This window comes from Lissotriton vulgaris, chromosome 10, assembly GCF_964263255.1.
Source record: "Lissotriton vulgaris chromosome 10, aLisVul1.2, whole genome shotgun sequence".
Classification (NCBI taxonomy): domain Eukaryota; kingdom Metazoa; phylum Chordata; class Amphibia; order Caudata; family Salamandridae; genus Lissotriton; species Lissotriton vulgaris.
Window position 1 is genome coordinate 976,959,254 of NC_141698.1, and position 15,858 is coordinate 976,975,111.

The window sequence follows — 15,858 nt, forward strand, 5'->3', positions numbered from 1 at the left end:
ATCCGAGGCAGAGCAGAGCTGGCTGAAGGTAAGTGTGATTTATTTTCTTTTTACATTGTTTGGTGCGTGCGTGTGCGCATGTATGAATGTTTGGGAAAGAGAGTTGTGAATGAATGTGTTTGTGTGTGTGTGCGCCTGGTTGTGAGTGTAATGTGTATGTGAGCATGTGTGTGTGTCACGTCTGCCCCCCTCGCCCCAAAACTTGCCGGCCGTCACTGGGACCCAGTGGTATCAAGTGGGTCGTGAGTTCAATCAAGGAGGTGAAACGGCAAAGGCACCTGCAGGATTGGGACTTCAAACTTAGAGTGGCCTTTTAAATACTACATGGTTACAGAATGTTGGTGAATTAAATTGATTAAAAAGAGCAACAACTATATGCAGTTCCTTGCAAGGGTGAAACCTACTAATTACTAACCACAAAATATAAAAATATGTATTTATTATTATCTTGAAACTCATGAAGAATGCGTTGGATATGGGAAGAACCTAGTTAAAATGAAACTGAAATACTTTGTTAGGCAGAACTGAAGTAGGTATTGTGGGAGGTTTCAGTTCTGCATCCAGTGAGCAAAACGCAGGAATTTCATCATCAGTTAACAGGGAAGTGATTCAGTAAGACCATTGCAGATTCCTTTCTGAAAGATACCCACATCCACTTCGAAAGCGAAGTACAAGCCAGCAAAAAGGATGTAAAAGTTGCATGGACTCATCATTGCTCTCCTTGCACAAATACTAAAGTGGTCAGGTGACTATGCAGGACTGTGTACGTCAATAAACCTGTATTTAAAGTCTGGTAATTGCCCATCGGGTGATACAACTGCTTTCATTAGACTATTAAATAGAACAACATCAGTATGCAGTTAAGAAGACACTTTACATTTGTATTTCTTGTATTGGTGGAAAATATCAACAAAATATCAACAAAGGGCAAAAAAAAAACATGATGATTAAAGACTGTACACAATACAAAGGAGTTGAAAACCCTTTTTTATTCTGAAACGCTGTATCATCATCCAGTTGATCCAGATGGGGATCCAAGACAGACTATCTTACCATTCTGGTGTTTGTGGCATTCTGCTGTGGTGCTAATGAAGTGTGCATGAACACTTTTAAAGGGAAATGAGCAGAATTGCTAGCTGGTGGAAGACGTCCAAGGAAGGGGAAAGCTCTGCTTATTTATTGAAAATGACACTGTGGTGAATTGCGCTCCAAGGGCCAGATGTAGGTTAGTATATTTTACCGATTCATAAATACCGAATTTTACCGATTCGGTATTTATGAATCGGTAAAATAGAAGGGGGGAGATGTAGGTGAATTCGGTAATTGAATTACCGATTCTGTAACAATCGGTATTTACCGAATCGGAAAAACCCCTTCGGTAATGCCCATTGATTCCTATGGGCATTGAAGCCCATAGGAATCAATGGGCATTACCGAATCGGTATTTACCGATTCAGTAAATACTGATTCCAGCAAGGGTGCAGGGGGTGTCACTTTGACACCTTCTAGCACCCCAAATACTGGCATGTGTGCCATGTGGCACAGAGACATGCCCTAAGGGCATGTCTGTCTGTCACATGGCATAGGTGTGCATGCACACATGTGCATGCACACCTGGATTCGGTATTTTACCACCCAATTGGATTGAGTTGTAAAATACCCAATCTGTAGGCCCATTGGGACTCAGAAGAGTCCCACCTACATCAGGAAGTTACCGAATCGGTAAAAATACCGATTCGGTATTTTACCGATTCGGTAAATTTACCGATTCGGTAAATTTACCGAATCGGTAAAATATGCCCCCTACATGCCAATTACTAAATACCGGTCGGTAACGGCCGAAATCGGCCGTTACCGATCGGTATTTCGGCTCCTACATCTGGCCCCAAGTGTATTTAGTGTACTAGAAAAGTGATTGACAGTCAGTAGCTTTTGGAGGGTGTAATAGTATAAATATTCTAGATGGTGCAAATTGTTTTGGATAGCATTCCTCACTGTGGTGAAAAAAGAAGGGATAATGATACAGTTATACTGGTGTTGCTTGAATGGGAACCGACTCTCTTTGATATCTTTATATTGTGTAACCCCTACCCTGCTTGATGGTGCTTGTTTGTCCTGATAGCAGCTGACTTTCATGGTAATTATTAGCTAAACATGTAAAGGCTATGTGTCGTTTTTTCTATTTTTAACTTAGAGAATATTGATAATGTTTTTAAATATTCTGCAACAATACTAAATTAATGATTGAGGATATGATAGGTCCTGATAATTTTAGACTGCTCTCATAAGAATATTCTCGTACTTGGTGTTAGAAATGGGGGTCTGTCGTTGGCAGTGGCTTGAAACCCGTCCAAGTAGGAACCATTCCTTCTAGTCAAGATAAAAGAGTTCCATGCCTAGCTAACCCCAGCTCACCCCCTTGCTAGCTTGGCATGCGCAGATAGGCTCATCTCAGAGGCAGTGTGTTAAGCAGTTCTACCAAAACAGACAGTAACACAGTGAAAACACTACAAAAGGACACCACACCAGTTTAGAAAAATAAAGTATCTTTATCTAAACCAAAACGACAAAATATCCAAAATACACTTATTACAATATGACTTTTAAAAGGTTTTAGCAATTCTTTCCATAGAAAACTATTGATGCAGGTTTTTTTCACAAAATACCTTAGGATTTGTCAAAATGTGAGGCGCAGGAAAACACATCAATGTCTCGGATCGATTAGTCAGTTCTGCTACGTGAAGGACAAGTGTTGCATTGAAACCAGACTGTGAGGGCCTGCGATGGGTCGATTTCCTGGCAGCTCAGGTCTGTGAGTGTCGAACATGGTGCACAGGTGTGATGGATGGGAAATTCCAGATGCTGCGGGTCAATGCAGCGGTGATCCAGGCGCTGTTTTGATTTCTGCAGTCATTTCTTCCAGGCTCATGGCAGGCTTACGTTATAGTCGAGCAGGATTTTTGGACTTCAGAAACTCGGTGCTTGAGACTCGGGCTGCAGTGATGTCTCGGCTTGCACACAGGCACTGCATCGTTCCTTTCGGGCGCACCCCGGCGATGCGTGTGTTTTTGGCCGCACAGCACTTTGCGGCGGGAAAAATGGCACTGGAAGGACAATGCGAGGATTTTCACCAGGACAGCCAGGAAAACAACCCTAAAGGGCCAAAAAACTGGATTAGGCACCATAAGGCAGGTCAGAACTCCCAACAGCGGAATTCAAGGTGGCTGTCGGTGACATCTATGTGTCCCTGAGACTTCTTAACAGGAGGCAAGCTCTACTTCATGCCCTTGAAGAATTTTCTCAAGCAGCTTTCACAACAAAGCCCAGTCGTTGGCCTCTTTCAGGCAGAAGCAGCAATTACAGGCCAACCCAGCAAAGCAACACACTGCAAAGGGCAAGACTCCTCACAGCTCTTCAGCTCTTCTCCTTGGCAGAGATTGCTCTTGATCCAAAAGTGTTCTAAACTCTTTGGGTCAGAGCCCCAATAACTATGCTACCTTTCCTTTGAAGTCAGCACAAAGAAAAGTCTCTCTTGCACACAAGAACCAGTTCTGTCCTGTCTTGGCCAGGCACACTACAAAAGGTGGATACAGCATTGTGCAGGGCAGTCACAGCCTATTCGGGTGATAGTGACAACTCCGCCCACCACTCTAGCTCAGTATGGCTCAACAGCATAAGCAGGGCACAGCTCAGCTCCCTTTGTGTGAGTGTCTGGAGTGAATGCACATACTAACCCCTGTCAGCTAAAACAAGACATTGATTCCACAAGCAGGCAGAGAGCACAAGTTGGTTAAATGAGAAAATGCCCACTTTCTAAAAGTGGCATTTTAAAACATTGAATTTAAAAACTAATTTAACCAAAAGATGTATTTTTAAATTCTGATTTCAGGCAACCAAAACTCCATCCGCTATCTTGTCATATTTGAAAGTTACACTTGTAAAATGTTACAAGGCATCTCCAATAAGCACCTATGGGAAAGACAGCCTTTCAATCGTGAAAAATTAAGTTGGCAGTATTTCACTATCAGGACATGTAAAACACACCAGTGCATGCCTTGCCTTTCACATACACTAGACTCTGCCCATGGGGGTAGTATGGGCCTACCTTAGAGGTGACTTACATGTAAAAAAAGGGAAGGCTAGCGCCCAGCAGGTGGATACGCAAGCCAGGTTGACATGGCAGTTTAAAAACTGTGCAAGCAGACACTGCAGTGGTAGGTCTGAGACACATTTGAAAGGCTTGTGTGTGTGGCACAATCATTGCTACAGGTCCACTAGCAGCATTTGATTTACAGGCGCTGGGCACACACAGTGCACTTTACTAGGGATGTGCCAGTAAATCAGCAAGTGTTTATTCAAGTTGATGACAAACTGTCTCTTCTGCACACTAAGCGTCATATTAATGCGAGCCCCAAGGAGGGAGAGAGTCACTGCACGCATTCCAACGTGTGCGACAACGTAGAGGGTGGCTGGTTGATAGGAAAACGTCTCGTGAAATTGTGATGCATGCTGAGAGAGCATGTGCTGACTCTCTCCCTCCTCGGGGCTCGGATTAATATGATGCTTAGTGTGCAGAAGAAGATGCATTGTTCCAATGACAAGACAGTATGCGTCAACTTGAATAAACACTTGATTAATGCCCACGGAGAGTGTCCCATTAATGTGGATTGGATCTTGATGTCCAGTGCTGCCCATTCTTGGCGATGTGTGTTCCTTGTACCCTTGTCCTGATGAGGCCCAGAGAAAGGGCCGAAACCAGTCGTCCGCATGAACAAAGAAGAGTCCAATGACTAAAAGATTTTGTGTTAAAAACTTTACATACACACTGTGAATGGGTTCAGAGGGGGAAGTATTTACCTCTTGTGTATACAGGATTACCTTGAAGTGAGTTGCTGACAGTTATAGAGCAAACCTGAAACTCCTAGCTTGGGGTAGAAAGGAATATTGGATTATGTGTATCAGTATGTGCAATTGATTGTATGTAATTGTTTTCTGTGGCTGTTGTAATTATCTATTGTATGTAATTATGTCTGTATTGATATAAGTCATGTATTGTTTTGTGTCTACATAAATTAGAGAACAATGAAAGAATTTACTAATTGTTCCTATTTTCAATCAGAGCTGGTATGTGCCTTAATGCGAATAAATGCAAATAGACAGGGACTGTGTACAACAGAATAGGATTTAATTTACTGTGTTCTATTGTTAATTTTATCCTATTGATTTCTCCACATCACTGTCTTTGTATAGTTTGATACTTACTTGCCCAGATGGTGGAGGACGATTAGGGCAAACCCTGTTGTTATATCATCATCCCTAGGACTTCATAACATACATGTCTAGACTTGCTGTTGGCCTAATGGACACAACTTCCTAGCTCAAACCACTGGAACTGGCTTAAACAAAAGATTATTTTAAATTAGAAAACAATATTTTCCATTCAGCAAAGCCTTCCGCCAAGCTGACTAGAAGCCCTTGTGAGTCAGCCGAACTTGCTTGCCTTGTCGCATAACACTTCTGTATCAGATTTTAGCATTTTTCATTGACCAACATTTGACTCTTTGACACCTTTTCTTTCAACAGGATGATTTTAGTTTTTCAACACCACGGTGATTTTCATTTTTTGTTTTATTTATTCTTTGTTCTGGGTTTTCTCTTTTTGCCTTATCTTGCCACAGAACTGTCTGTGTTTCTTTAAATGCAGTGGTGTTTCCTTGCTTTGTGACTGCAACGTCCCCATGAGTATTCCATGAGAGTTGACTTGCTTTTCAGGCTTAGCAACTATAGAAGAGATAAGGAGACCCTTAATGAGATCCATTTCTCTTTGTACATCAGTGAGAGAAATATTTTGAAGTGCTCCAAGCGTGCAGAAGTAATTATTTATTGATGAAGTAAACAAGGTCAAACCACAAGCTCTCCACCTCAGGCAACCATTGCTAGAAAACAGAACTTGCAGTCCATCAATGTAGTTGGAACTATATTAAATCACAATAGGGAAGGTTACTATTCTCAACACTAAAGCGCCCATGAGGTTTGAAGAACACATACATACTGACAGAGCAGCGGTGTTACCTCTCATCTATTTACAGCAAATTTACACAGAAATGGTTTTCAACGCAATTTTACATGAAAATTACAAAATGTGTATTCGGATGCATGTATCAAGAAACAGGCACATGAAGTTCTGATTTAGATACTGCGTTGTAAAAGCATGCAGAATGTTAGAAATAATTTCCTGATAACACATAACTGTCAATAAGTAGATGTTTTAGTGGCATGTGTTTTTATGTTTAGATAAAAGTGGTAAATAAACGATACCAGAGATTTTTATGTGAGAATTAAATGCTTCATGTGCTAGATAATGGATAGCAATATTAGAATGCTTAACATGAGCAATGGCAATGACAAGAAAAAGTAGGTGCTACAGGACGGTATGTTAAGATTGCATTTTGTAAAGTTTATGTTTGATGTGCCTTTAAATCTTGTATGCTCTAATAACATATGCAAAGTGCAAATGAGACTTACAAAATTATATGTGAAATGATGGTGATTTATTAAAATATTTACCTTATACTTACATAAATTAATTACAAATTATATTGAAGTGACATTAATATGCTTAATGGAAGAAATAATGCACTATTCTATGTAACACAAGATTCATATTTTAGCACAATTTCATCATATATGAGCTTTCTTCATGTGAATTTATGAACGAAATAGTCTATAGTCTATGGGAGCCTTTCATAAATTTGCCACTTGTGTTCTAACCCTCAATCGTCTTCTTTGACATTTGTAGCTTACTTGTCTAGACTTGCAACAAAAGTGTTACTTCCTAAAGCAGATGCTTGAAAATGGACAGAGAAGGGATGAAAGCATGAAATTGTCTACTTTCTAAATGCAACAATGATCGTATGACTAAACCATAGTGGTTCTAAAGAAATTGGGAGTAATGGATTACTTATTCTTCCAGATCTGTATACTTTTACTAACTAAATCATCTCATCCTATCAAGAGCAACCAGTGGGAAAGAGTGGTCTGACAAATTTGGTGATGTCTGTCAGAATGTAATATTAAGTACCAATTTCTGAAAGTGCAAATAAAAATGTAAAACAAATTAAAATAATTAGTGATGTCAAGGGGTATAAACCTGGAATCGATGGAGCATATTTGCCTAAATTTTGAACTCAGGCTCTTCACCCCTCTTACCATCCTGCAGTACAGATTGACAATTGGGACTTCCAGAAAAAATGTGAACTGTGATGAATTCTGTGATCAGCTGCCGGCTTGTATGCTAGCATTGTGGAACCTTTTCGGCTGAAAGGGTTCATGTCAGAGCAGCTGTGGCATTGATTCTGCAGTGCGGGCAGAAGCAAATGATTCTGTCCATGAACTGAAACTGGTCATTTGGAATTTACTGAACTTTCCTAAAGGGTTGTTATGAGACGCAACTGATTTACCTGCTATTCCACTTTATATCTGAATCCCACAGAGTTTGAAAATGCATTTTTAAACTGATCTAATTTGAATTTAGGCTGCATGTTATTCATTTGAAGCCTAAATAAAAAATACAAATTAAGATAAACTACTCTGCTGTTTCTGAGTCATTATTTGTTTGTGACCCAGTTTAATTTCATTTGGTGGTTATCAAAAATAGGAGTGAGATCACTTGAGAGATTACTCATAATATTGTATGTGTGCAATTATCTTATTCCTGGTCATCATCTGATAATTGCTCATTCTCTAAATATTGCAGTCCCTTTCAGCATGGAACAAGATCCATCGGAGTACCAAAGAAATTTGCTATGGTGGTTAAAACTAATATGGGATAAGAGAAAATTAAACAATAAAATAGTTCATCAGACCCAACACTTAAACGCTACAACAATACCTAACATGTTAACCCAAATTCAATAAATAACAAGTTAATCATAGTTACATGTTGAGATAGAAGAATAGGTAACTGTATCCCTGATGAACAACACATTAAAACAATATTTTGATATGGAAGTACAGGTAAGTATATAAGTGGGATAACAGGATAATTGATTTACTTGACAACATAATCCTTCAAGTACTTTGGTTGATTTGTCCCGCTAGTGGAACAAATATATTATGCTTTGCATGTCTGATTCCGAATCCCACCATTGTCGCTAGTGAAATGATGTGAAGTGCACTCAAAGAGTAAGAAACTCATTTTTATTGACGAAGTAAACAAGGGGCAAGCTTCCAGATCTTCACTTCAGGCAGCAACTGCCAGAGCAGAGAACTGAATTGCACAGATGCATTTGGAGTTATGAGGTTGATGACAATGTCAGGTGGACGAAACGCCTGACTAAGAGTCAGCGGTCCCGCTGCCCACATTATGATGCGACCATCTTCATGGCGGTCGCAATGTGTCTATTTTGGATTGCGGTGTGTGATGCAGGCTACAGCACAAGCCACAATAAAATAAAACATGTTTAAAACATCCCTGTACTATCTAGGAGGCACTGTGCGGTGCCTGCCACATGGTGCAGGGATGTTTCGGAGGGCACCATAGATGCCCCCAGGGCCCATAGCGGACGGTCATGGGGGAATGGGGGCCTGCTCAGGGCCCCCAAAGTCCCTTCCTGCCTGCCTTTTCATAGCGGGTTAACCACCATGAAAGGGCAGGTGAAAAGGGAGATTGTAATCCCTACTGTAATGCCTGAGCAGGCACCGTCCCTGTTGTAGGGATTAGTGTCCATCCGACGGGCCAGCGGGCTCCTTAAGCCTGTCAGAACCGCGGTGGACGGTCCCTCAACAAGATGCCTGCGCCCGCTGCATCATAATGCGGCGGGCAGACCTGCAGGGGCCGATGGCAGCAGACCAACACTCACAGCCTGCTGGTCGTGGTCTCACCGCCATCATAGTCAGGCCCTACATTGCATCACAATAACGAGGGGTAAGCTATCGCGACACTACACTGCATGAGGCTTGAAGAAATATACATTACTAGCAATGATTATTTATAAAAACCTAAGAACAACGCATTTGAAGTTCCACGTACCTTATATTGAATGCCTCCTTTGAAATAGCCAACAAATGTATTTGACTCATATCCTTGGATCTCTCTAAACTGCACTGGCTTCCCTCCAAGGTAATCATCCAGTTGAACTGCAAAGATGGCGGCAGATGTGCTCTCATCTTGGGAGCATTCTTTCCCTGCAAATAGAAACCATATCTAAATCAATTTGCTTGCTGGTGTATAGGTTATGTTTTTTCCATTGTGTTTTGCCAAAGATTGTTCATAGCGATTCTGAAACATCTGGAAGTCGTATTTAAAATGTGATTAAAACAAAACTGTCATGGCAGTACCATAAAGCAAGATAAACTCTATTGAAGGCATTTATAGAAAGTCAAAATATGGTTAGTACCATTTGAAATTAGGTTTATAGTCTGCAGAAACTGCAATAGAACCCTCTGGTAACAACTGGAGAAACTGTGGACTTTAAAGGTAAACCTGTTCCAATAGTTGTTACATTCCTCACTTCGACATGCATTCAAAAAGATATCCGCAGAACGAAGCACAAAATAATGCAATTTTATATACAAATGAAGGTCACTATAAAAGCCTCGTTTCTTAACTAGACAGTGCCCTGCAGGCTAAATTGAGCTATTTTAAGTGAGTATTTTATGGCGTCGCAAGCAGAGCTGAGGTGTGTCAGTGAATGTGCTTCTGTAATACATATAGCGATCAGGGAAAGAAAAATAGCTAGGAGACTTGACAGGCTGATAAATCGAGAGCTGTGTAGACAAAGAACCAGAACAGTTTGTTCTATTACTGGCATAGTCCATAAAGCATTTTAAACTCTTGCCCATGCTTTCAACTGTCTGGGTCCTCCACTACTGAGCATCAGTAGTAAAAAAAAAAAAAAAAAAAAAAAAAAATGGTCTTTACATGAGTCCTACCTGGCAATCCCTTTCTGTCCAAGTTAAGAGCAAACATTTTTAAATAAATACATAATCGAAGTAAGTTCAGAGGGGCTGGATAAGAAGATAATGATTTTCCATAATGTGCTGTGAGCACTCTGTGTAGTTCCTCTCCTACTGACATCACTTAGCAACCTTTATATAGATTTAATTTGGATAGCTAAGTATTCTGCCAAGACTGAATATTGATTGGCCAGTGTACTGCTGAATGAGGATGGAGATCACCTCAAGTGCACTTATAGGCCTGCATCACAAAACAAATTAAGACAGTGCTTAAACTCCTTTACCACTGCATTATGAAAGTAGGTTTCTGGAGGTGCTAATGCTTGACAAGAATGTTTGTCCACATTTGTATTAGGTTTTTGTAGTGGTGTGTGTTCTGTGATTTTTGTGGTGCTGTGCTTTGTGCTGCTTTAATTCAATGTGATGGTACACTGTGGTCGTTGTGTCGCATTATCTTTTGGCAGTTTTGTTGTGTTGGACTCAGCTATTTTTTGTTTTTATTTTGATGTTGCGTTGTGTTTTTTATTGTGTTATGTTCTGTTCTCTACTTTAAGTATATCATGCAACACAAATCCGTAATTGACGAGTGAGGGGACTCCATAAAGGGGTGTGTTTTTTCATGTATTTGCAAAATAAAACCCGCTCCGCAGGTTAGGTTCAGTGATCCGTCAATTACGAATTTGTGTTGCATTACATATATTAGGAGGGCGAACCTAACTGTAACTTCCTTCTCCCTCTAATTTTGTTTGTACTTTAGGTATTTCAACAAATGCTGCTAGATTCCAAAAGAAGAACAGGCCTTTAAAGTTTACCTATCGCGCAAATATCAGTCACTGTCTAAGGTGAAATAATAGTGTTGCTTTCATTTTAAGAGAACTGTCAGCAAAAAACTGGAGCAGATAGAGGGGGATATTCTCAAGAATGTGTGATAATCATCGCAAAATAAGCTTAACGCATTGGTGCACATCGCAGCCTATAGCGGGAAAATAAGGCTGTGTTAACGTTGTATTCTCAAAACGTCGGTACCATCAATAGTCTCCCGCTAACGCGCCAAATGGCGGCGATAAAATTATCATGAAGGCAAAACACGAACGCGAAAAAAGTTGCAATGTGGCCCACTGCGATAAATAAATCAATGACAGGTCTGCAATTCCCACACGTCATGCGGGAAAATGCACCATAAAAGCACCTAACAACACAAACAAAATAATGTAAACTGCCTAACACCATGGAGGAAGCTGGAGCAAGTACAGAGTACGACCCTATAAGCACCCAGGAGGACCAGCCTGAGACCTGGGGAGAAACGGAAGGGCAAGGTGAAGAAGACAAGGAAGACAAGGTTCAGTCCGCAGGACAACAGGATCATCATCACGGAGGTGATAGAACACCACCAACAACTGTTCGTCACCTTCAGGTGTCTGACCAGTGGCCCGGTGGCAGTGGGCTGATTGGTCAATGCTCGGAGAGTTTGCTAGCATCCTACGCATTTCGCCCCGCTGATTGCGAGCGGAGGCATCATTTCGCTGATTATTGTTTTTAAATATTGCCACTAACTTGTTTTAAAATTATGCAGGTGCTGCTGTAATCTTGCTTCCAGGGGTGAGCTGCCGGCTGGGGCTGATCGTGTTCTCGCGGGCTCCCAGCGGCAGCGGGCGCCATCTTAGCTTGGGCTGAACTCTCCATCACAGCCCTGCCACTCCCCCGCCGCTCCGCCCCTATTTAAACAGGCAATATGAGGCAGCGCAGCGGACGAGCGCAGCGGGCGCGACGGAGGCGCGCCGGAGTTGCGCCTGAGTTAAGCCCGTCTGCGCCCGTCTGCGGCCTAACAGGGCCAGGGGCACGAGATACTACCGGTTTTGTCACGTACTCACCATCTCAGTTATGCCTGCTTTGGGCCCCAGGCTCCATCGACCCCTCCACAACGACCTATCTGATACATCTCGGTCTATTCACCCCCCCTCCCCACTCCCTTCCCGGGATTGCATCACATCTAGCCTCACCACCCTCCACACCTCCTTCTGCTTCCCCCTCACTTCCGGCCCCTCCCGTTCCTTTATTCAGCACTTCGGCCACACTCCTAAACACCAGGTCTGCAGTCAATCACCAATACGAACTATTCGATTACATCGACTCCCATGAACCAGATCTCTTATTCTTAACCGAGACCTGGTTCAAGACCGACTCCCTGCCCAACGTGCTTGCCGCCTTACCATCTTCATATTCCGCCATCCGAGCGGACCGCCCAGAAGGCAAGCGGGGTGGAGGAGTGGCCCTAATAGCTCGTACTGATCTTAACTTCCAAGTTCTCCCTTCCCCCCTATCCCCGATGTTGATCACCTCTTAGCCCGTTCGACCTCCCACCAGGCTCCCCTAACTATCGTCCTAATCTATCGCCCCCCCCCAACCCACTCCCTCATTCCTTTCCAATATCCAGACCCTCCTGGCTACCCTGGTTATTAACAACTCATCTGTACTAGTTTTAGGGGACCTCAACTTTTGGCCTAACGATCCTGCCGAAAGCCTTCAATCAAAGGAGTTTACCAGCCTTATGAATAGTTTGAACTTCTCGCCGCTCATCCATAGTCCCACCCATATACATGGTCATACGCTAGACCAAATCTGGTCACTGAACGTCCCATCCACATCCCCATAATATCTCCATGTTCGTGGTCAGACCATTCCACCATCACGTTCTCCCTTGCTCTAGCGCCCCTGGTCAAATGCCCGCTTCCCAAAAACACCTGGGTTCGGAAATGGGGCAAAACAGACATGCCTTCTCTCTGCTCAGCCCTGGCCAAAACCAGCCCTGACTTATCCGGCCTTGCAGCTACCTCCCAGTTGGCCGCTATTAACAATTGGCTTACTGTGGCGGGTGATGAATTCGCACCCTTAAGGCGGCTAACAGTCAAACAGGCCCACGCAGCCAATCGCTGGTTTACTCCCGGCCTCAAAGCAAAGAAACTAGCTGCAAGGAGGGCCGAGCGAGTTTGGAGAAGAACTTACTGCTCCGCACAAAAGTCAACCTATCTGTCTGTCTTACAAATTTACAAAAACGGCATTCTTGAAGCAAAAACTGAATACTATACCAACAGGATAATGACAGCTGAATCCCAATAGAAGGAAATCTTCTCCACCGTCCATGAACTAGCATCATCCAGCAGAGCCACGGTCACCATCCCCCCTTCCCAGCCCCTCTGCGACTCGCTCAGTGAGTTTTTCATTGACAAGGTTGTCAAAATTAAACACAACATCCCCCTGCCCTCCCCCACATTTGTCAACCCCTCCCCACCACCCACAACCCTCAAATTGACCAACATTCCATTATTAACCTATGACACACTCCTTCCTTTGTTTCATCGGGTCAAATCAGGCTCTCCCCTGGATTTTGCCCCTGCTCGTATCCTCAAGGAAATCTACTCAGCCTGCCCCACACCACCGTTGACCCTTCTCAATGATTCACTTATACATGGTACTGTCCTCAGCCCACACAAATCGGTGGTTGTTATTCCAATCCTAAAAAAACCTGACGCCGACTCATCCTCCCCCTCCAACTACCGCCCCATTTCCCTCCTGCCTTACCTTGCAAAAGTCCTGGAAATCCATGTTACCACCATTTTGAAAACCCATGTTGAGGCAAATCATAGCCTCTCCCCCTGTCAAGCCGGTTTCCGTCCCCTGCACTCTACGGAGAAAGTGGTCATCTCAGTAATGGACAAACTGCTTGAAGGTATCGACACCAACCTTCCGCAAGCCTTGATACTTCTAGACCTGTCCGCCGCTTTTGACACGGTGGACCATTCCATCCTCCTCAACCGTGTCAGGGCGGCGGGCATAGAAGGCTTGGCCTTCTCGTGGCTTGAGTCTTTTCTCTCTGGGAGAGCTCAAGCGGTCCATTTGGCTGGCTTCGCCGCGGCCTCCCGCAAGGTAGTGTGTGGGGTCCCCCAGGGCTCATCACTTTCCCCCCTTTTGTTTAACCTATACATTTTCCCCCTCATTTTTATGTTACAGCAACAGGAGGTCACCGTGTTAAACTATGCGGATGAGCTCCAGCTAATTTTCAACCTGTCCCACTCATCTTCATCCGCCCTGAACGTCCAGACAGTAATGACGTTCATTCAAGATTGGATGAACTGCAACATCCTCAAACTCAATCCGGACAAGACCGAGCTGGTCCTGACCGGAGGTGGTTGCAGTCCATGGTCCCCCTCTTTCTGGCCCTCTTCCCCTGGTGCCCCCCCACTTCCTGTACCCAAAGTAAAAACCCTTGGGATCCTTCTTAACTCTCAACTCACTGTCCACTCACAAGTTGGTTCCGTGGTTTCCTCCTGTTTTTTTTCCTTCAGAATAATCAAGAAAGTCTCCCGTTTCTTTTCTCCCTCTGCTCTAAAAATAATTGTGCTGGCCATGGTACTGTCTCGTATAGACTATGGCAACATAGTCTATAACGGGGCCCCTGCCTACGCGATCCACCGCTTGCAACTGGTACAGAATCAGGCTGCCCGCCTGATCCATGGCCTGCCCAAATACCACCGGACCACCCCACTACTCAAATCATTACATTGGCTCCCTGTGAAAGAACGTGCCCTTTTCAAACTCGGTTGCCTCACCTACCAGGCCAGATCGGGCACTGCTCCCGAATTCATCTGCTCTGCCATTAAGCCCTACCTCCCAGGCAGAGAACTTCGCTCCACTCATTTGGCCCTCCTAACCATCCCCCGTTTTAAAAAACAGAAGGCAGGTGGAGCGAGATTTGCTGTCTTGGCTCCAGCCTTTTGGAACTCCCTCCCGGCTACTCTGCGCACCTCACCTTCTTACCTCCAGTTTCAGAAGGACCTTAAAACCTTCCTTTTTATGCAAACCTACTCGACTTAAATCCCTTTAGCTGCTGCCGTCCACTGTTCACCACTAGCGCCATGAAACCGCTGGGTAAACGAGCGCTGTATAAATGTTTTTAAATTCAAATAAATTCAAATTGGCAAATAAAAATCAAATATGGCAGTCCATCCTGGACAAGGTAAATGCAGTCGGAGTGAGGAGGAGGTCGATAGGAGAGGTCAAGAGGTGCTGTAATGATTAGAAGGGCAAAACCAAGAAGAAACTCGCTGACAACCACCAGGCAGCAATGCAGACTGGAGGTGGCAGTCCAGCAGAAGACCATGAGCTGGATGAGATGGAGGAAATGGTGCCCACAGTTATCAGTGGGGAGACGGTGGCAGGAGTTGGGGGTCCGGACACTGCTCGACATGACCTGACACAACAGCACCAGGGTGAGTACCGAACAGGGACTGGGGGGACAGGTGAGATGGACACAATAGCACACATACACAATTAAGTACAGCACACTTTTTTTTCATTTAATTAATTTGTAGAGCGGTCTGTCACCTAACAGGCATTCTGGCGCTAGCAGTGCAGTATATAAGTGTGCCCAAAATGCAGACAGCAAACTAGGCTTTAGGGACCAACAAAGATTTTAGTCTCCTTCTAAAAGGAAGGAGGTCACTGACTTGTCTCAGCTCCAGTGGGAGTTCATTCCAAAGTCTAGCAGCTACTACACTAAAGGTTCTGCCACCCGATTTAACTTTGCTAAACCTCAATATCTTCAGCTGCCTCACCGATGAGGATCGGAGGCTTCTAGCTGGAGCTTACCACTCAAACTTTCTCTGCATAGAAGCAGGCCCCAAACCATGCAGGGCTTTAAACACTAGACAAAGGAACTTACCTGAATTCTCTGTCTCAACAGGAGCCAGTGCAGCTCTGCCAAGGCCAAAGAGGAGGAGGACCTTCAAGGCCAACCCAGGGCTAGCTTGGCTGCCGTTGACTGAATCCTCTGAAGTCTATCCAGATGAAATTTTGGAGACTCTAACAGAAGGGCATTGCAGTAGTCTAATCTACTTTGAATGT

The 15,858-nt window shown here is 43.7% G+C and overlaps 1 protein-coding gene across 1 annotated transcript in view; it reads right to left on the reverse strand.

Annotated features, from left to right (window-relative positions):
• SCIN (scinderin) overlaps positions 1-15,858 on the reverse strand; it is a 312,531-nt gene that overhangs the window by 253,810 nt on the left and 42,863 nt on the right. The window contains exon 2 of the mRNA XM_086941979.1: positions 9,032-9,186. Coding sequence (XP_086798105.1) covers positions 9,032-9,186 — 155 coding nt within the window. The remainder of the gene's footprint in view (positions 1-9,031; positions 9,187-15,858) is intronic.